The 24,343-nt window shown below is 25.8% G+C and overlaps 2 protein-coding genes across 2 annotated transcripts in view; one reads left to right on the top strand and one right to left on the bottom strand.

Moving 5' to 3' along the window:
• Window positions 1-10,599, bottom strand: part of LOC113555060 — a 179,478-nt gene extending 168,879 nt beyond the window's left edge. The window contains exon 1 of the mRNA XM_026959365.1: window positions 10,266-10,599. The gene's annotated coding sequence lies outside the window, so the exon portion shown is untranslated. The remainder of the gene's footprint in view (window positions 1-10,265) is intronic.
• LOC113555059 (pancreatic lipase-related protein 2-like) overlaps window positions 1-24,343 on the top strand; it is a 40,282-nt gene that overhangs the window by 6,753 nt on the left and 9,186 nt on the right. The window contains exons 3-4 of the mRNA XM_026959363.1: window positions 6,396-6,528; window positions 18,740-18,882. Coding sequence (XP_026815164.1) covers window positions 6,396-6,528; window positions 18,740-18,882 — 276 coding nt within the window. The remainder of the gene's footprint in view (window positions 1-6,395; window positions 6,529-18,739; window positions 18,883-24,343) is intronic.

Raw genomic sequence — 24,343 nt, 5'->3', positions numbered from 1 at the left:
ACTAAAGTCTTTTATATGACTATACTGAAACTTATAACACTTATAAATTGTATTGTAACTTTTGGTAGGTAGATAACTAATTAAATTATATAAATAAATGTATAAGACTATGTTGAATTATTATAATAATCCTACATTATTTTCAATATGAACAATACAAACATTTTTTTACATTTATCTAAAAATGTAGACATTTAAATATTTTAATTAAGTTTAAAATTATAATTAAATAAATTTTTTTTTTATAAAAAAATAAACCTTCAAATTTTCAATATTCTATCAAAGTTAGTTCTATGATCAACATGTGTGATAAATTATAGTTTAAGATAAACAAAAATAAAAAATACTCTTTCATCAAATTGTTTGATATTTATATACTTCTTATACATATTTATGCGTATTTTTTACTAATACTACACAAGTTTGTACTTTCAACTTTCAACAACAGAATACATATCCCTAACACTTTGATTGGTACATATTATATAAGTTCATTCAACGATTTCATGAAATTAGAGATTGGAGTAAATGAATTAAAAGTATAAATTGGTTAGCTCATTCAAAAAATTTTTATACAAATGTAAATAAAAAAAAAAATTTTCAAAAACGTTAATCCTTATCTTTATATAAAACAAGAACAAGCCTATTTTATTTTCCAATTTTGTGACGTCACTATTTAACATTCCAATTTATTTTTCACAGAGCTGTTCCAAATACTCTTGTGAGTGTCACCATTCCACCCAATTTTTCATTTTCTTTTTTTTTCTGATGGGAGGAAGTGGGGGTTTGTATGTAAAAATTACAGTTTTTTAGCGTGTTATTTAAATAGTTCAACGATTTTTTTTCTCAAGATTGTACCAAATGAGCCTACGATTATATCACTCTTATTATTTCCAATTTCATTTTATTTGTCATTTCAGTTATAAATATCAAAAATTAAGTTCAATTATAAAAAATATTATACAATACATAAATAGGTTTTAAATAGTTTGATTATAATAATAAAAAAAACAAATTCTACATGAATCGAATGGTTGCATCCAAAAACCACACAGTTTTGATTTTGATCCTAAAAAGGTCAATAGACAAAAACCACACAGCATATCGATAATATTATAACAAATTACCTCACATTTAAAATGGGTTAAAATCGCACACTATTTTTAGTGAAAATAGTGAAAAGATAATATTATATGATAAGTACTATACAATAAGTCTTTAGATGTCACTAAAGTTGCATATTTATTTATAGAAGCATTTGTTTCAATTTTGAAAAGAATTTTTATGTGACAAAGATCGTATAAAGTTTTTAAATAACGCGGCAGTCGGTTTCAGCCAATCAAACTTTGTTTAACTATATTTAACACACATGTGAAGCCAGGTTATTCATCTATTACTCTATAAGATAATGAATGTCTTCTATCTACACGAGATAATGATTAGATATAATACATTTTTACATATTATTATTTTATCTTTAAAACAAATAAATACTATAAACACATCGAAAGTCCTAAATTTTACTTTATATAATATATATATTTGAATCAATTTCAATTGAAAAAAAAATTACACTCGAAAGTAAAACAATCAATACATACAATTTCCATGCAAGTATATACTTGTCAAGAGCTATGTGTCGGAGTCGAAGTATGCGTACGAGTAGCATTTATATTTCTTATATCTTACTACTATTTAAAGTATTGTATTTATTTAAATAAATATAGGGGGATTCGATGAACGATAATACGACTTTTCTATCTATATTGCTTCAATATAATTTGCATTTTATGATGTCAATGTATTGAATTTATTATATAATTGAAATAGGAAGTATTTTAAATAAATGTGAACAATGTTGTTATCAGTACTACAAAATAGAATAAATCACAAATAAGATGTGGGGAAAGTTCGATGATGTTATTCTAAAGAGTTAATTACATATCTTATAGTCACCAGTGTTAAGATAATTATGTTTTTTGAGAATTCTGATGACAGGTGTGGAAAATGAATATGAATATTATTTTATTTTTAATTATTATGAATTAATTTATATGAAAAAAAGAGAACTTTATGGAAAATAATGTAACTGTGAATGAATACGTACATATATATACGATAATTAATGAGCGTAAAAAACTTTATGGGTAGAACGAAATAGATGAATTGGTTAACTAAGAAACTAAGAAGCTTGTGGACTGAAGGACTAATGGTATTGTGTTTGACTGGAGTCATTTTTAATGGAAAATCATGGATTAGGTATTGATTATTATTTGTTTATTGAATATTATTAGTGATATTTTAATTATTCTGTCTATATAAATTAAGTATTATTAATTAGTTATATTACATATCACCTTCATTATATTCAATAAATAATTGTTTTAGATTTATTTGCATATTTTGAGTGTCTGACCAATTTCCTTTTATACAACTTTCAACTCATTAATTTCAATCTCTAACTTCATTTTGTCTATTAATGACTAAATAAATTCATGATTTTAGGATACTTATTTCATTAACATGTAGTTCTATCCTTCTATTTGAGCAATAATACATAATATATATTGTCGACACATTTTATACGACAATATACTTTGTTATTTTTATTTGTCTTAAATGTTTATGTATATTACAAACATTAATTATAAAACAAGTTTTGGAACCAAATTAAAAGTGTGTTGAGGAATTTTAGTTTTTAGTTTGATAAAAAAAAAAAAAAATAATTTAATTTTTACCTGATACCGATTAGAATTATATATGCGTAAATATTATTAACTTCTTTTTTGAACTCAATTTTTCTCTACCGCAGGATTTATATAATGCACTACAATATAACTTTTGATTCTATTAGATAATTAAAACAATCGTTTTTTCTTTGAATTAATTTGTGTTTAATATTCTTAAAAGTATATTATATATTACACTGATTTTATGTATTTATAGCTACTGAAATGTTCACCAAAAATTATTCTAAAGCATAAATTGTATATTGTAGGCGTTAATAATACTTTTGTATGTTAGTATTGTTAGAATTGTACGAATGATGGACATAAAGCAGTAATATATATCAGTGGTTTTTTAACATTTTTTTTACACGGTATTCTTTGCTCTTTTGGTTAATATTTTATATTAAATCACTAAATAAAATATTTTAAAAATGTAATTTTATATTATTAATCATTTTCGTATATTTTCACAATTTACAAGACCTTTTTTTAGTGATTATTATATTTTTGGAACAAAATTGCATGGCACGTCAATCTGCTTAAATCCTAACCCAGTTTTACAATTACTGATATATATACGTACTTATATTATAAGATTAACTTGCAAGTATTAATTAAGAATACCTGAAAAATGTATAAAATAGTATACTAGCTGTTACTTTTTATAATTATCGTTAAATCAAAAACTTAAAATATATATATATTTGCGTATAAAATCGTTTGTATTTACCCATTGATACTACAGCTGTTATTGTACGATTTTTATACATATCTTTTATAGTTGACAGCTTCATACAACGATAAAAATCATACGACAATGTCGTTTTCTATAAAATTGTTTTTGATTTGTGAACAAAGCAAGACAAAATTGTTCATTTGAATAGATTTATAATTACAACAATAATATTTATAACTAAGACGTGCAGCTTATTAAACAATTCTACTACTTAATTTAAGTAGTTTTTATCACGGAGCATTACATAATGGAGAAAAGATAGTAAGTATCTAGTGGTATACCACTACGCTATGGGGACGTATTAAAGTTTGGACTGCAGGCGTCCCGAAGGACGTTCGGTCGGGTGTTCTCGCCATGATAGGTATATGTAATAATGTAATATAATATACATACATAGGTTACTACCTACCGACTACCGTTGTCACAGAAACGTGTACATAGGAAATACTCGTAAACATTATGCATTTTTTGACGCGTTTATAGAGACGGACGAACAAACACACACACACACACCAACATAGGTACTACATTATGTTATTATAATTTAACGGTGTGTAACCATTGCCTTTATTTCGAACTACACGATATTTGCGTCCACTGCATTGGGTCGTTATACTAATGTCTGTAGGTAGCACACCAAACAATAAATCGTTTATAATATTATAGCTTTTTAACAAGCGCGCGCGAGATAAAACTGAAAGTCAGGAAAAAATGTATTTGCCGAAATCAAAATATTTTACTAAACAGTGAAGATAAACATACATTGTAGTTCATAATATATATATTTTGAATATTTAACGATTTTAAGTTAAATTTATAAAGTTTTAAATACTTATAAGAACGTGGATGGATCATCAATTTCACATCTTTACGAGGTTATACTGATCTTAATCAAATGTTTACAACATGAACTACAAAAAACCTACATTAAATATGTACCTTGAATCACATTTTGGTTTTTTATATTGTTTATTGAACTTATTATTATTATTACAACGTTTTTGTTTAAATAACTAATATAAAAACTATTAAGTATTTTACGACTTAATTAAATTATTTAATGATCTTAACCGAAATACTTGTTACCTACACCAAAAGATGTGTATCGTAAATGAAATATTAATGTCAGTAATAATATACCAAATGCATATACGCAATTTTTTAATTAATTTAAAATAATTATAATGTAATAATATTTAGCCTTATAGATAACACCTTTTTAAAACTTTTTTTTTTCAAATAAAACCTTAACTTCATAATTTCATCTTAACTTAAATTTTTAATTAACACTCTCTCAAATATTTAACTATTAAAACGTTTAAGACTTAAAGCTATAATAATTAAAAGTGCGTAGGTACCCATTTGTCCCATTTAAAAAATATATGAAAATTATAGTAGTTTAACTAACCCCTTATTTTTAAGATTCAAATAATATAATTTATTGATAGTTGAGAAGAGGTAAGTAGATCATAGTTCTTACATTTATTATAAACATCTTAAATACGATCCAGTTTCGGGCGACTGCTTCTCAAACTAAAATTAAAAAACTTTAAATCGTCCAAAAAAAAATTGCTTGAAATAGCATAATAATAACATTAAAAGCCCTCTGGTTAATGTGAAACAGACAACTTCTTAACGACACAGGACTACCTTATCTGTGGACTTGGATAATTAACCAATTTAAAAAAAATTACCATGAAAGACTCAATAAAAATGAAGTATACTCCATTACAAAATAGGCAATAAAACCATTAATCCTAGGCTGAAATCACGCCTGCCTCAAAATATATTTTTAGAAGCCCAAAAGAACCAATCGAATAACTAAAAAACTATAATTATTATGAAATTGTATATCAGGTAAAATTTCAAAAGACTATTTTCCATGTATAACAATACCTGTCTTGTAAACTTATAAAAGAGTATTTTTTTTTAAATAACATGTGTATTGAAACAATTTAAATAAATAAATAATAAACGATTCCATATAAATTTATAGGAAAAAATAAAGGTATATACACAGAAATATGTTTATAATGTTAAAATAATTTTTTTTAATTTAAAAGTAAAATATAAAAACACGAAAATATCGAATTTTTAATTCAAAGTTGTTAAGTATATTACATAGGTATGCGTTTAAAAATCTGTAAAGCAATAATACATATTTTTATGTAGACAAAAAAAAAAAATTATTATTAATACGGCATAATATTATGTTGATATTATATATTATTATAATTATTTTATAGTTAACAACTTAATAATTTAAAAATACTTAGTTGATGAAAAAAAATAATTATTTAAAACATTTAATCATTTATAAAGTATAAAAAAAAATATTTGTTTTATAATCTTCCAATATTTTTTTTCGTTACACTAATTAGTCACGCTCTCGTGTTCCAAGTTTAAATTAGATAAAATGAGATTATTAATAACTATGTTACTTTACACTATAATCCTTTTATTAATAATATATTCAAAGTAGATATAATATAAAATTACGGCTTGATTGTAATTGAAATTGGGTGGACTTCCTCGGTTATATAGGGATTATCTATGTACCAAATGTTATAACCATAAGTGCAATAGATTTGGTAGAGGATCGATTACACTCACACACAAATATTTCTGTTTATTGATTTAAATCAAACATTATACAAAAATAAATAAATACATTATAATACCCTTAAAAATATATAATTTATTATTAAGAATCACAATATGATGGTTTATTTTTAATGGTAGCTTAAAGAATTTTTAGAATTTAACAAGAAATTAATTTCAACATATAATTACTAAGAAGATTGTTTTTTCTCTATCACCACTAATAATTTCACCTTAAATTGAAAATCAGTCTACTTTCTAGATTTTTAAATATTATCCATATATTGTAAGTCGTATAATTTTAACTATTTAAAGTGTTTATGTTACAGTATGGATTCTGAGTTGTCTAGTATCAAGCAGAGGTGATTTGAGAGATTTACCAGGGTTCAAAATGTTTGAAAGTTGTATAGAACCGCCATCAAAGTGTCCAAACCCAAATATAACATTCCATTTATATACAAGGTAAAATAAAGTTTCGTAGCTCACATAAGATTTGTTCTCATACGTGAGACACAAATTAAATTAAAATTATGTATCGTGTAAAATGAAATGCAATATTTAAATTATTATTATTATTATTAATTTGTATAAACATTGGTTTATTATTTAAATACTATTTTAACAGTATAAGCATAGTATATTTATATGTTTTCGTTAAAAAAATTTAATGTTATACTTTTGGTTTTCAATATTTAAATACTGACAATTAACGTTACATAGAGTTGAAGACTTTTATACTATAAATAGAGTATATTATTCAATTTATATCACTTAAATTGTCATTAGAATAAATTAGAATGTTTACAACTGTCTAAATTTTGTATTAAGAGCTAAAATTAAATATAAAGGCATTTTTATGGTAAGCCTCTTCCAGTTTCTTATACATAAATAAATATAGTATTATAAAAACCTAATTACTTTCAATATACTTATTAAACAGATTAAAAACATAAGAAGGAAAAATAACCGTGCTTAATTTAATTTTTAAATCTAATCGATATATTATATTTCCATAACTCATAAAAACATTTTAAAAGTAAGATTTTAATCGTTATATTTTATAACTTATTTTAAACAACTACAGAAAATACTCTAAAATAAAAGTAGTCTGTAAAAAATTCTACCTCCCACTTTCCAATCTCTATCCTTTTTTTCTTTTTTTACGGAAATAATTCATTTTGATTTACGGCATCAAGTACACGGATCTCATACCACGGAATTTTCGTTATGATAGCTGTTTGGTAAAGCTATTAATTTTCACTATAGTAATAAATAAAAAACAATTTTCTAAAATCTGTATTTTCTATTTACTTTGTAGTATAAAGATGAAAATAATTTATAAAATTATAACTACCGTTGAAATATAAAATAATCTGTCATTTATAATTATATTTTACAACATATCGATACGAAAAACTGATGTTAAAATCATTAAATATGAAACGAATAGGTAATAAAGTAATTAAAACCCAAAACAAATATTATTTCAGCGAGTAAAAAGTATTAGGCACTTGGTTAATAATTTATGTGCATTATACGTTTTCGTATACCTAAAAACAACTTACCTACTAACTTATTTTCTCTATATTTAAAGTGAATAAAATAGTTTAAAATGAAATCAAGCCTATAACTACTGTTACATAGTATGCTATATAATGGTATATATTATACATAAACTTATTTACATAATATATGTTATTAAAGCTTGTGACAAATACAAATATCTACATTCTACACCTATCAACGTAGATCAAACATAACTATTATCATTATTGTACTATTAGTATTATAATATACAAAAATGTACGTACTTACTTTAATTATTCATTTTTTTTTTAACTTCATACGTCTGAAATTCTGATTTATGTCCGTCTAATTGATAAAAACTATTTTACCATTGTATGTATACAATATACATATTACTATTATCTAATAAATTATTACATTAGTATTCAGTTATCACTATAATATTATGTAATAATACATTTTAAAGAACAGTATTACAATACACAATGAAACACAACAAATAATGATACACACTAAATATGTATGGCATAAGAAATATCTTATTAACAGAGAAAAATCTCCCGAAATTGGTTTTCCTTTCGCAAGTTATATCTTTATTGACGTGGGTACAACTATACAACTATATACAACTTTTCTCCCGAAAAAGAACTCAAATACGCAGAATACTGTAGACTATCATTTAAATTTTAAATATGAATTTGTAAATTTATCCCTACACAGCTCGTTAAGTCTTAGAATATCATTCAACAACAGTTCAATTCTAAATCAGAATTATCTTATAATTATAATTAATATAGTAACATAATATATTCATCTCAACTATTTAAAAAAATTATATAGGTATTAAGTATTCTCGTGAATAAGCTAAGTATTTATCTTATCATACCATATCATTAAAGTTTAAAATTTAAATTATATTAAATTTAGATATTATATAGATTTTAAAATTAAAATTTAATATCACGCCATAATAGGTTGTCAGTTATCATAACTAAACAATAAGAAATATACATTTCATTATGTGAAATGAGTGAGTTTTTTTTAAATATTAATTATCTGACATATCCAAAATAAAACTTTAAGTTGCAAAGAGAATACTGTGATGATTAAATATACATTACTATCAGTCTATAATGCATGAGTTTATTTAACCGAGCTGGTATTCGCGAACAAAGTAAAAAAAAAGATATTATTTAAATTTTCATGAACTAAAAACTAACAACTTAAAAAATAAATATATTATTATTTCCCTGTTAGGATACCAGATATGTGTTGGCGAAATTCGTCAACCAAAAGACGCCTAAAAAAACCATAATTTAAATCAAATTAATAATGTACTACACGTATAAACCTTCCCCGTCTCTACTCATATCACCCAAGGCAACGTAAGGTCATTTCCATATAAATTTTACTACCCGCTTGCCTATTGTCGTCTAAACTAACCCGGTTTAAGCCTATACTCACAGGTTAGGACGATTTTGTTATTATACGCATATACAAGCAACACATATCGGTGTATTGTTGTACGCAGTCTGAATAATGTGCCAAAGAATGAGAACGCAATACAGAGTTGAAAGAGGAATAAACACAAAGTGGCAAATAAATCCAGAGGCACGCCGCTTACCCCTTTTTTTTTGTTTCTTCTCGATTCTGTTCTCCTCGCACGTCCATGATTTGTCAAAGATAAACGTAACCACGGGTTTCTCGTCGTGTTAGGGAAATGAAACGCTCTCAATGATCCTTTTCTTCGTTTTATTCTCTCCCTTTTTCTCGCATTTTTTTTTTTATACTCGAAGTGGGTTTTTTTACTCCATAAAACAACTTTCCTTTCAAAAAAAAAGAAACTTACGTAGATTTTATTCCGGGTCAAGTACAGGAAGCAGACACTGGAGTTTACAAACGATGACGGGTCTCCTTCAACAATAATTTCAATGTATACGACACAACTTTTACTTGAAATCTTTAACGTAATTTTTCCAAAATGTTGTGAAGAACATAATCATCCAAATAAGAAGCTATTCTATTCTGAATTATATCTAGTAATAGATATATTTTTTTACTTATTTATTTATGAAAATACTTAAATAATAATAAACAAAAAAATTATATAATTTACCAAGTGTAAAAATATATTTAAATAGATTATTTATGTAATTTATTTTTAAATTTTGAATAGAACGATGAAAGTAATGATTTTATGGTTATGTATGTAGTTTGTGTGTGTGTGTGTGTGTGTGTGTGTGTGTGTGTGTACGCAATAAGTAGTCAAAAAAATATTTCGATTTTTCACTTTAAGGATTATTTTCTATTTTCTATAATTACAGACATTACAATACATAAACAATTAACATATTATTACAAAATAAAAATAATAAATCTGTATCCAATATTGTCCGTTACCGTCTATTATCGAGCATTTGGCCGGACAACTATAATAATATTTAAATGTGGTGTTCACGGAATTGGGATGCGTTCATAATAATAACGACAGAGTATAATATATATAAATAATAATATATATTGATGCTTATAACAAAAATGTGGCGCTTACGCGGACGTCTCCACGGGAGCAGCGCAACACACAATAATAATAATAATAACGATAACAACAACAATAAATAATAATAGTATTGATACTATGTGTAAACTAATACGTTAAATCTCATAAATACCGGTCGGCACACACGCCACGGTCGGGACGGTTGATATCAGCGGCGACGGCAGCAGCTGATGTGGCGACGGGAATAGTTGGCGTGGTGTGCGGGAACAGCAACGAACGGTGGGCGGGTGGCAGTGATAGCCGAACGCGGACTTACACAAGTCGCACGGTTACGTGAACCGTGTCCAATTTATCCGATTTGGACACCGCACAACACACGCGCGGCCGATGTAAAATTACGGTACGACGTTGCAAATAAATGACGAACGTCGCCCGGGGCCCTTACGGAAATCGCACTACGCGATGACCAGGCGCGATGTCAGGGCACAGCACGGAGCGACGCGCAATCGACGCGTCTCAAACAGTCGACGAAAAGACACACTGACTTTTGCCGCCGCTGGCGGCTTGCCCGAGGCCACGGGCCGCGCGTCACGACAATATATGAGAGGAAGGATGCACTGACGCACGGACCGGTTGTTAAATATGCATGGAAGCACGACAAGTTCGAACAAACATCATTAATTATCTATAGTTCGTATTTATATTTTTGAATTGAAAATTTGCAATTTATCTTATTTCTTTTTCTGAAGCTATTTGATATTAATATTAAAAATCAATTATTATAGTATTCATTTTATATTTTGAAGAAAATATAATATAATAGCTCATATTATAAGATGCCTATCTTAAAAATATAAATGTACACCAACTATAGATTGATTTTAGATTCTGAGCGAACGATGAATTTATTTATTACACAATAATCGGGTTTTTCATTTAAATGTGTACCTATTATATTACTTCGTATTATGCCGTTTATGACGTATGTTATAAATGTTTGAAAAATTGTCTAATTTAAATATCAAACAGACACTATAATTATTTAAATACATCTAATTTGTTTTATTGTTATTAAAATTAATACATTCGAACATTAAACATATTAAAGCGTTTACAACTTTACAACAATTTTAGTAACAATAAAGGAAAAAATATATATACATAATTATATACGTCTTAAACTATAAATTCTTAAATAAAAATGCAGACTTGCCCGCGATATTAAAATTTAATCTACTTAAGTCGTTAGAGCCCATTGAGTAAACGGCCAAAAAATCATAAATAATGATATTTACTTATATATTAAATAATAATTAACAAAAATTAAAATGTAAAACTATGTTATTATAATTTTTAAAGATTCTCTTAAGTTGTGTTTCAAATTTAATTTGTTAAAACACATTTAATAGTACTAAAATAATTATTTTCAGTTTATCAATTACAGTTAGACGTATAACACTATAGGCAATATGTATCTACCTATTAAGATATGGAATAAAAAAAACATTGCCAATGTATAGATGTGATTTAAACTAATTGGATGACATAGTTGGCCTAATACAATTATAGAAAAGGAAAGAAGAAGAACTCCTGTGTTTTTCTATCCTTTAAAATACCATAGTGCAAAACAATAAAAACCGGAGGTAGAAATAGTGACATAAGATTAACAACTTAAGATCGATGCTGCTAAAGAATAACATTGCAATGTTTTGTTTTGAAAGGTATAGTGATTTTAGAGCAAGATCGAGTATAATTCAACGGATAAATCACTGTTTGAAAATAAAAATTCTTAGCTAAGTGAAAATACAAGATATACATTTTTATTTTATTAAAAACTAAACAGATTAATTCTAAGGTCTTATGAAAACTTCTTAATCATAAATTTATAAAATACGTAATATTAAAAATATTTTCACTACCCTGTATCATCATACAAAATTAATTTTTCCAAATATACTTGCTTTCACTTTTTCTCGAGTAAAGAATTTATTTTAATTATATTATTCAGGACTTTAAAGTATAAATATTCTTAATTACTAAAATTTTAACGCAATTTAAAAATTTTTGTGTAGCGAAAACCACATTATTTTATTAAGAATTGTAAAAGAGTGATTGTTTTTGAAAATTTTAATTGATATAATATATTGAAATTCTAACAAGTAAATTCTGAGTTGTTAAACTTTGAGTACAATTGATATTAGTCTAATAATAGTCATAATTTATTGTTCATTTAGTTTTAAAATATGACATGATAAAGTAAATACTTTACCATGGAATACGTTACAGTAGTCTGGTATCCTATTGGCTATCACTAATACTGATAGGTGAGTATAGTGTTATCTCAAGCGAGCCATCGGAAATTTCTCAAGTTTTTTGAGCTTTTATTTTAAGAATTGAATGTCTATCATAATATAACTCTCCTGTTCTTCAAGTTTTCGACTTAAAATCATTAGCTAATTGAAGGGTGAATAGTAATCTTGTCTTTAATTTATTATCTAAAATTATTAACTCTCATATAGATGCTCCAATATTATTGGGTAATATCAGTTTCCTTATTACTTTTCAAAACCTTCGCCATTTTCATTATTTTTTATTCTCATTTATTCTACTCGTTATCTGTATATTGCACAGGACAATGGAGCAGGTTAACAAGACCCATTCCTCATTCCTTATTTGATTTACCTATTATCATTACAATTACACATGTTATTAATTTTATTATTATTTCAAAGTAATTTTCTTACTGTTTTTATTTTAATTATTATGGTTACATGTTACAAATTTTAATTTATCCGATTAACTTAGGCATATTATTTTGAATTGGTTCGAACCTGTATGTATACAAATAAATAAATAAATAAATAACTTATTCAAAAGATGCTATGATGATTTGAAATTTATAGTAATTGACATTAATTTATTATAATTTTATAATTTGTAAACACTGTAGAGAATTGATATAAATACTAGACTAAATAGTAAGTATTTCACATATTTTATATTTTATGTACAACTTTCAACAAGAAAATATATTTAGTACATAAAAGTTAATAACACGACTACTGTTAAAAAAAATACCTAGTTTTCATTTGGAAAAGGGATTGTATCACTATAAGCCACTGCAGCTTAAAATATCTAATTATTTGAAAATACAGTCTTTAAGTATACTTAAATATTAAAATTTGAATAAATAATATTGATGAACAGATAAAGGGGACCATTATCGGGAAGGGGTCAGAATATTTGAGCCACCAACGCAAATAGGCCCACGCCAAAAAATAAGATAAAGGTTTAAAGAATTTCTAGCCATTCTCCAATAAATACTAATAATATATTAATAAAAGAAACAAATAATTCTATGTAATATAAAATAAATACATTTTTGTGTAACTAAAAACACTTTACTTAAATTAACAGATTGAATACAAATTAATTATATAGACAATTAAATACTAAGCACTGCCAATTAAAATATTTTTGTAGATACCTAATATTTATATCAAAGTTGAATTAAGCATACAAGCAAATATTATACTACATGTATAATATATTCAACCATTCGTTAGACACTATTTACGTTTTAACAATTGCCCCTTGTAGTTAGGTTACACAGGTACTACACTCAAAATCTATCTCACTTGTAAGTACACTGTGGAAAATTCACCATCATGATACAAACATATAATACCTTTGGATGGTAAAACCATAAAATGACCCACACGAACAGTTAAACAGTCCACTAATATAAATATATTATAATATTATGTTCTCTACAGTGTTTAATATTATTAATTGTACCGAATTTGCATAATATACAATGTGATATATTATATCACATTTAATAATGCATAAATATTTAATACTAATATTAATTAATATATAAAAAAAATTACTTTGATAATAAATATATATATACGAGTTCATAATGAATCAGTTAATATCTAGAGAAAATTACTAATTTGTATTTTATTTTTATATTTGTCTTGTGGTAATAATATGCTTATTATTTAAATGATAAATATGTACCCTATTTACTTAAATTATATAGTACCAAATTAATAATATGTTAGGTATAATTTACCTACGGATCACAATTAGTATTACCTGCGTTACATTTTATTTCATATTTTATAAATTAAAACATTTTTAATTACAGATTTCTATCAAAATATGTTTATAGATATTATTCCAGTTGTATATAAGCAATCATAAATATATTCATTCAAGAGCTTTTTTTATCAAACATGATGGTTAACTAACAACTAACTAAAAAACTCGTTGTGGACTCTTATCGTTTTACTACTTATTGACTATGTACAATATGCATATTAAATACTATTTTATGATTTTAAAAGGTGGACCAATCAACAATTTACTCAACGTTAATAATTATTTATTAGTACCAATTTAAAACAACACGATTAATGAATGCGAGTTTTGCGATGTTTTTTGTTTATGCGTTTTGCCCATCCATTGTTGTAATTTATTTTTCATTTAATTTTATTTTTACTATAACAATAAATGAAGTGCTCACCTTTCAATATTCGTAATTTTTCGTTATTTTTTCAATATCAATAAAATCAAAAAAAGGTATTTTTAATATTATAATCGTTAGTTATAATTCATATATTATTTTTAGTCAATTAAAAACATAATTGCAATTGATATGATAAACTCTTATTTTTTTTCATTCTTGGTACATCACTGCAATTTGACATTTCACCAGCTTAAAGTTTAAATAATAATAGTTCATCGTACATAAACCATTATAATCATTTTTTTTAAAAAAAAGATAAACTATTGTTTAAAAAAAAATCATACTGTTTGATACAACAAGAACAAAAAATTATCTTGATTTTTTTTTTTTTGAGATCTACTGAATAACCTATGTATAACTTATGTATATTAAAAATATCACTCTTTAAACACAATATTTCACAATACATTATTTATTAACAATGTTTATTGTTTATTTTTATAGTTATATTATGTTTAACTTAAATTAAATTAACTCAAGAAGTAAGTACAATTATAACAACTAATTCAATACAACAATAAAATTAATTTTTTAAACGATAGTGTTATAATTATAAAAATAATTGAAGCAAATAAAAAGTGTTTAAATACAGATATGATTTTCTAAATTCAATATATATATATAATCAGTTCCTTTGGGTATTTAGGTTCTTATAAATAAATGTGCTATATAAGTTTACATTTATACGTATACAATAATTTCTCAATATAAATTATAGATGTTAGTTTCGTAGTTTCGTTCATGGAAGAAAGAGAATATTTTCTTTTATCCCTCTCAAAGCCTCGTTTTAATCTCCCAGGTGACCTGTCAATTTAAGTTTTGTTATTGTTTTTAATAATGATTACAATGGCTTTAGTTATTAAATTAATTCTACAAGTTTATTTTATAATGAAATTTAAATCGCAATTAAATAATATAATTGTGGCCTAACATTATTTTAGGTGTTTTTCTAGCACGCTAAATTTATTATAACATTTGGTTATAGCTTATAGACTATAGTTCCATAAAAAATAGTAAACATCTATTACAAGGTATCAACTTTAATATATATGAATTATATAATTATTATAAGATTTTAGAAATTTAAACTTTTTAAATTTCAGAAAATAATTTAAAATTTAGTAAACTGACATCTACAAAATTATTACAAGAATTCGATTTACTTGTATTAATTTCTGAATAGAATGTAACAAAATCAACTAAAAAATACCCTCAAATCGCCATTGAACTGTTAATATATTACCAAAATATCACTTTTTATTTTCAAATAATTTTTATATCCAGACACTTAGCACGTCTATAAACCATAGGATGATTAAGATATGAGTATAATAAAATTATTATGCCATAATCTCCAAATATTAATTTAAAGAAATTGGACTTCTAGTGTGCTCACACGTCAGTCACGTTGCGTGTACTTTGTATTCTTCTCTGTTTTTAAATTTACTTATTTTGTATTACGTGTGTGGAGTGTTAAATCAACTTCTGTCAATAAGTAAATAAGACTATTTTTACTGCAAATAATTTATGTTCTTATATATCACTTAAAATATTTTAAGCAGTACACGCTGTGCATATTCGAACTAATGTACTTAGATTAATATTGTATTCAGTAAACAAAATGCAGTTAACTTGGAATTTAATATTAAAATATAGATTTTTCATTGCAATAATATATAATATTAAAATACTATAGTTCTATAGTTAGTATATCAAATATTTGTCTTGCCCAAAATTCGATCCAAATGTTTTTAACAATAATTTTAATTAAAGAATATATTTATACCAGTAAATGATTCAAAATGTTTTAAAATTAAAAAATTTAAGCTGTCGAAAAATTGTATACAATTCTTATAATTTGACTCAAAAAAATTTTAATTTTAATACAAATCAATAAAAACATGAAGTAAGGCGTACAGACGTACAGTTAAAATTAAATAAACGTACGTCGTGTTTTTTATAAAATATAATATTTATAGAACTACATGTACTTAATTATAATTTATAACTAATAATCCACTAATCAGGAGCAGCACGTACCATTCAATTTTTCACTTTTCAAATAACTCTAAATATATCTATTATTTTCATATTTTTATAAGTTTTTCAGTCTTTCCTAATTATGTTAATGAATTATTTTCCAAGCTTAAAAAGGTCTGGATTGTAAGACGTGTTCTTTGATAGTGAAAATCACCTCTTAAAATACCGTTTTTCATTGATTTCCCATATTTACTTGAGGAAATAAATTTTATTTAGTTATTAGTATACGACTCGAAAAAAATGTAAATTGTCTCTTATAGAGTATAATGAAATATACAGAGTACAAATTTAGAAAATGGATAATTAAAATAAATACGACCAATGAAAGAATAGTACTATACAGACGTACTATCTCATGTATGATTAACCGGATTGGTTGTGTAACCGTAATAATTCATTATTGCACCATGCACATTATCATATTATTATACTGGATAAAGGTACCTTACATAAAATAACTAACTCTGTTTTGGGTTTGTCATATTTATCTATCGAGTTACTCGATTAGTGCACATTAGAATATTAAACTGCTAGTAAATTTCGAATAGAGTTGGGATTACCTATCTACAACACTATTCTGAAGTATGAAACCTACATGAAATATGAGTAACAAACTCAAACTTTTTTCAAACTTATGAAACACGTATGTCATAAACATATTTAGTATTCTACAGAAAGTCTCATTAAGTTACTGACGCACAAAAGTGCAATGTTGAGGACGTACCGAGAACTGGGATAGACTTATATTTTAATCCGTGGGGAAATACCTATCTAAATTGCCATGATTTCGATGCCACAGACCGCTATCCATAAGAAAAAAAATTGTTTAATGATTTACATTCAATAACACCTTTGATATACACCATACACCTACCTACCTATTTAATATTATTATAGTAAAACTCGTTGGCGTATGCGCTATACATAACTTTTGCATCTAAAACATATATTACATATAGGTATCTTGAAGATTTGAAGCGTTCCCAGGGTAAATCACGATCCGTTGAACATTGTACTTATACTCACACTTCAGATGGTGGCGATGAGGGGTACGTGGTAACTAACGAGCGAGACTTGTCAACCGAGACGTATTGTATACTGTCATAGTGCCCTGTACGCATATTGTGTGGAATACGCGATATATACACATTATATATGTGCATTTTACATATTATAGAACTAGAAAACTCAGATAATGATGGGAATTTCCACGCGTAGGTAGGTTTTAGGTGCGTTAGAAATAATTTTAGTCTAGCTCATCGACCATAATATTATACGCGCGTTACACAGGGTACCGCCAAAATGGATAAAAAGCTGATGAGAAAAAAATCCGACGACATAATATGTCTGCCGTGTATATCAGTCAGAGTTTGAGTACACGTCTGGTATGAATGTGCATAATTCGTTTGGTCATTACGCAAGACATCGCTCTGTAGATTAACAGGTCCAGAAAAATCGTCTAACAATAATAATTCATATACACAACTGCTATTTATATTGTTATAATATTACACGACTACTTGCCGACTTTGTATATTCATATATATTATGTATAGGTAGGACAGGTAGGTATTATAATATTGTGTACGATCATTTTGCAGCTGTGATAGTACACACTACACATATACACATAATAAAGGCCAGAGGAGAAACTATATGTAGAAAGACAGGAGCCGGGTGGGCGCGCAAAAGCCCCGTGGATAATTAAAATACCTACGGACCATATTTATATTACATGTGTGTTTGAGTGCGCGCCATGCGTTTATTATGCGTTTTTATACGCCCCGTGGACCGTTGACGATTTTAATTAGACAACAAGCGGCAACGGTGGCGAAAAAGACAGAATAATTATTGTATTCATAATAATCGCGTACCTATATATTATATGCGTGTATGTTGAATTTCTGTACGTGCGTTTGTGCCCTAAGGGCTACGTAGCAAAATAGTAAAACAAAACGAAAAAATAATTAATATACCAGTTTTTTATTTAGACGTACGTTGTTTTTCTCTTGCTTTCGCTATATGCACAACACATAATATATATATATGTATATATAATATATAAATAGGTACACGGACGATTATGTGCTAGACTTCACGAAGCCGGAGACCTTGTTGGAAGCTCCTTTTATACTGCACGCACCCATCAAGCTGCTCATACACGGTTACACGGGTCACAAGGACTATTCGCCAAATACCGAGCTCAGACCAGGTAACTGTAACTCTTAACCTGGTATAACATAAATATTTATTTTTACACTGCAGACAACCTGCAGTGTAAAAATAATGTATGGGTCACTGTAATGAATGTATTACATTTTAAGTCAATGATTTATCATTGTAAACGAAAAATGATTCTAAACAGAGACGGTCTATTAGCCTATAATATGGGCATATGGCTAAATATATTTGCATGCTATGGTTTTTGATATTGCTATTAAGTTATTTTACTATTAATAGTACAGAAGGTTGAAAAAATTGTTTTCGAAAATATCATTGAGTGTTTAAAATATAATAATATTCGTAAAAGTTGTACGTCCCCATGAATAATTATGTTTTTTAATAATAATTAAATAATGGTAATATCGTTATTCATAGTTGAAATATGTAATTTAATTGAAATTTATAATCCAATTAAACAAAAAATTACAATAAAATTTTAAAAAACTCGATTTAAAAACTAACAAATAATACAATGTTTAAATATAAATACATATGTTTGTGAATTTTATGAAAATATAAAAAAATAACTATTTATATATTTCTAAAGTTTTCGTGCAGGTAATGTGTTTCTAATTTTTATAAACTCTTTTGTTGATTGGGTTATGTAAGTATGATGTAACCTAATTGTATTTACAGATGGCTGGTATTTACTTTTAATGTGCCTATCTAAACTCTGGTACAAACGTTGAAAAACATTGGCCTGTTTATAAAATTATGTTTTTGTAGCTTAAGTAGCTACCCCCACTAGCTACTTTGTCAACATATTTTAATATTTACAATTATATTTTTAATCGCCTCATATGGAGTTTATTATATTACATAATACACGTATTTTAAACTTATTTAGTAAATAGGTATGCAATATTAATCAAAAATATTATTCAACAAAATAAATGTTATAGATAGTACGGATAACTAAAATTTCCGTTAAAATATTAATAGATTTTTAATTTCTGTTCTAGTTCAATTTACACAAATTCATTTAACTTTACATAATAACAAATTTTATCAACTTGCGCAACTTTATATTTTAAACTAGTGTTTAAGTTTTGGTATACTATGTATTTACCAAGAATTTAGTAAGTCACTAGACACGTCGTTTTAAAGTCATACACATTATCATCATAATTATGAAACATTATTATTGTACCACATCACAGCGGATATAGTATTTTAGTACGTTGTCAACAAAAGCAAATTAAACGAGTTAATAAGATTTCGGTGAAAACCTTACCACATAAGACGAAATATGTCGCTGGTCAAAAATATATTGTACGTAAACTAACACGTAATCATTATAACCGATAGACGCGTATAATGTATTAATGTATACTTTAGTCTTTAGTACTCGACACTCGTATAAACTTTAAACTAATTTAAACATAAATTTTATATTTAAGTTTTTTAATACTCTAATTGTTAAGGTCTATGTAGGTTTTAATAGTACACCACAACTATAAGAGGACTAAGTTAAGAAGATGACTATAAATAGTTAACATGGGACAAAACTAGCTTATTACGCTAAACTAGTCATCGTTCCAACTTAGATAGTTAGATGTACATGTACTATGTAGATCTTCTATAGTGCGACTAAAAAGCAGTGTTAGAGTGAGTCATGCATAAATTGAATAGTGAATATAATATTCCATTAATATGTTCAGCATAAAAAATAATTTGTATAAAACGCCATTTTCACAAAACAATGACTATTTTTTTAGAATAACACAATTTATATATTTTAATGATTTTCATTAATTTATTGAACACATAGTATAAGTCATAAAGGATTTATCATCAAACGGTTTTTATATTTTATTTTAATTAAAACAAATATAATCGCAAAAACTTAAAAGATTCCACTATTATTTAAATTATCGATTTATATATTCAATTAAATGTTTAAAATATTTTAACTAAATTTAGGCTATTTATTGGTTAAAAAACTTGAAAAATCATCAAAATATTCCAAATAATTAATTCTTATAGTAGTCTAAAGATATAGAAAATTTTATAATTTTAAGGTATCATTTTTTTACAGGCGTTTGAAGTTGAAATTTTCAAAAATCGTCTAAAAAAATACTTAAGTTTACCAATTACTTTTTAATTAAAAATGTATAAACATTTTAATATAGATTCCTTTTTATAAGAAGAATATTTCATTCATTATAAATTGTTCTTAAGAAACCTAATATTTCAATAACACGATTACACAACCTTTTGTTATAAGTATTTCAAGTTCAAATTTGATTAAATTTGATATTTGAGCGAAAAATAACATTTTTTTTTATCTTTTGTTATTTAAAAAATAATTTTTGTAGAGACTTAAAACTTTTGGCTAAAACCTATATTATTATTTATTATATACCCTGACATTTTACAAAATATTTTGATAAATTTTAAGCTACTGAATAATGCATACAATTTCAACCTACAGTAATAATTATTGTAAGATAGATATATTACTAAAATTAGTAATTAGTAATTTCCATAGTAGTAATATAAATATATCACACAATATACTTAGTGTCATAGACTGACAAACCATTTTCAAACAAAATCGTTTTTCGTATGCAAAGATTTATCGTTGAATTCAAATTAAACACATACTTCACAGTGACTTACTCAATTATGTGGTACAAAAGAGAGTAGAGACAGCTATATAGCAGATCGGCTACCTTCTTGCCCACTTTTTAATTATTATTTTATATACCTACGCAATCCTTTGATCCTAATGTTTTCTGCAATGTAGTTGCTTCAAAGTCTGATAATTTCCATAATATTACAAAACACGTGAAACTATACACTTTATAGTGTGTGTGGATATTTTCATACATTCAATATTCATAAATCATTTCATATTATAGAACTTGATGATAATAACCTAGATAAAAACTAATTTCTCATAGGTACGTTTAATATTTTCACTGGTTTAAACATATTTTACATTATTTTTATATTTTTAACGTGTGTTTATTATTGTTAAATCTTAAATTTATTAATAGTTAAAAAAAAGTATAAATAACAAATTGTTATTATTAATATTAATATTAATTCAGTTTTTTTTATGTTAAATGTTATTTTATGCAGTATGACATTTTCTTTTGATACCTAATCTTTTTCTTTTCGTTCAAACCATCAACATGACTTATTAAGTCTATATATACCTATATCCTATTATTTTATTTGAGCACTTTTAATAAATATTTATAAACATACATAGATATACAAATAGAATGTATTAAAAACTTTTATTATACAAATTATGTTAGTTGGAGTTATATCACCTGATTACGCTTATAAACAACCCCTTTGGGAATAAAGCCATTTTTTATCTATCTAGATACGTACTTGACATAATTTAGATTTAGTTTTTCTAAAATTAATTATTATTTATTATTACTATTATTATAATTTTGTATTTTACCATATCAGTAAAGTCAAAAACACAAAATAACTTGCTTTTAATTAAAGCAAAATTCTAGTCCGTATACAAACGCATTTAGGTATACCCTCGTGTTCCCATAATAATAATATCACGCACTCACTAATGAAATGTTAAATGTCTATTTCGGACGAACCATTATATTTCATAAATAATTACACGTATAGCCCTCAAGTTCCATTAAATTTAATTCTTAAATAATACACTATACCGTGTATCAGTAGTTTTTATTAAGGTCTTTTCATACAATAATAACAATTTAGTATGATTAAACCAACAATTACAAAAACAAGTAGTAAAATATCATAACTACACATCGTCCTACAACTCACTATAAATGAATCTGTACCTCAACCCTTCGACCAAAATATTTTCATGTTAGCGCATACCGGCATACCAATCCTACACCTACGCGATCCACGCTCAGTAAATCAACCATTGATCGATTTATATCGACAATGATCAACAACGCAGTGACATGTTTAATATGTAGCCATCAGGAGTCTGGAGTAACTGAATGAGCGAATTAGGACCCCAGAAAATTAACTGATATCTGATGGTCAGTATAAGTTGAATGTGCGAAATATTTATTATTCTACTTTAAATAAATATAATTTATGGTCTCAACGGTAACATTATTATTATATTATTTTAATTCAAAAAATATAAGATTCCTAGATATTATGATAAGCTCCCTCGATTATAGAATGAACAATAGTTTATTAACTACTTGGCATATTTTACATGGCAAAGCCATTCCTAGCCAATAGGGTACTTTTAAAAAATACTGTCTCTAACTAACATAAATAAAATAAAACATTTGTAATTGTTTAAAATTATTTATGAACAAACAAAAACGTTACTAGTTTTATAATACAAGAAATCATGTTAGTATCCTAGGAAGAATGATGTATTATGAAGATAGAAAATTGTACGTAGCTATCCTATAGATCAGAGGTAGCCAACTTTGATAGACTTGCGATCGACCTCCGAGATTTTCTAGGTTGTCGCGATCGACCAAACAAAAAAAAAAGTTTTCAATGGACAATAAATATATTATAAGTAATGTACACGCATGTTACACTTCTTTTATTCGATATCTATGTATAATCTCATTTTTCATAGTTATTTATTGTTTTTTTCTAAATATAATTTTTATATTCATGGGATATACAAAGATATACAAATTTACAAAAAAAAAAAATATATATTTTAATTGTTTTCTGAAAAAAATTAAAAAATAACTTAGCAAACTAAATTAATGGATTTAAATTAGCTTCGGTTTATACCTCTCCAGTAGGAATTTACCCCAACTCCTAATTCATCTAAATTATAAAAATCGTTTTCCTTCACCTCACCAAACCATATATGAAAATTTGAAGGACAACATATCCATACGTATAATCTTATATGCTAAAACTCAGCACTAACTAGTTTAAAAGTTAAAGTTAAGTTAAAAATGTACTTCTAAAGTAACTTTCTAACACAACTAGTTGGTTTTAATTTCATAAGACTTTCTAACTAAACGAGTTGAATTGAATGCATAAAATAATCTATCATAATGTGTTAAATACAAAAATTAATTACACTCTATCCAACTAAAAAACACGCCGACTATGTACAGTGTACACCCTCCCAACCCCCGTCTCCACAACAAGATACTCTTTAATCGAGACTGGTTACACACTATGCAAAATATGGCGTAGGGATGCGCAGAAGAATCGATTTTCCGTCGGACCACAATGTGTTCTCTTGCTGGACAGATTATAGTTATTTTTATAGTTTTCTTTATTGCAAAAATCTCTAAGTTGCGAGTACGTAATACTATATTATTAGTTATACTAGTACGTATAAATGCCAAATGCTGAGTTCCAACTGAACAATAATTAATAATTTTTTGATTTTACTATTAACTACTTATGTATGAAGAACTTTGTAATTTGTATTAAATTTACAAGTATTAACTATCAAAATTGCACGTTTTAATAAATTTCTAACTGCAACAAAA

This window comes from Rhopalosiphum maidis, chromosome 2, assembly GCF_003676215.2.
Source record: "Rhopalosiphum maidis isolate BTI-1 chromosome 2, ASM367621v3, whole genome shotgun sequence".
NCBI classification, from domain to species: domain Eukaryota; kingdom Metazoa; phylum Arthropoda; class Insecta; order Hemiptera; family Aphididae; genus Rhopalosiphum; species Rhopalosiphum maidis.
This window is presented reverse-complemented; position numbering and strand designations above follow the sequence as displayed.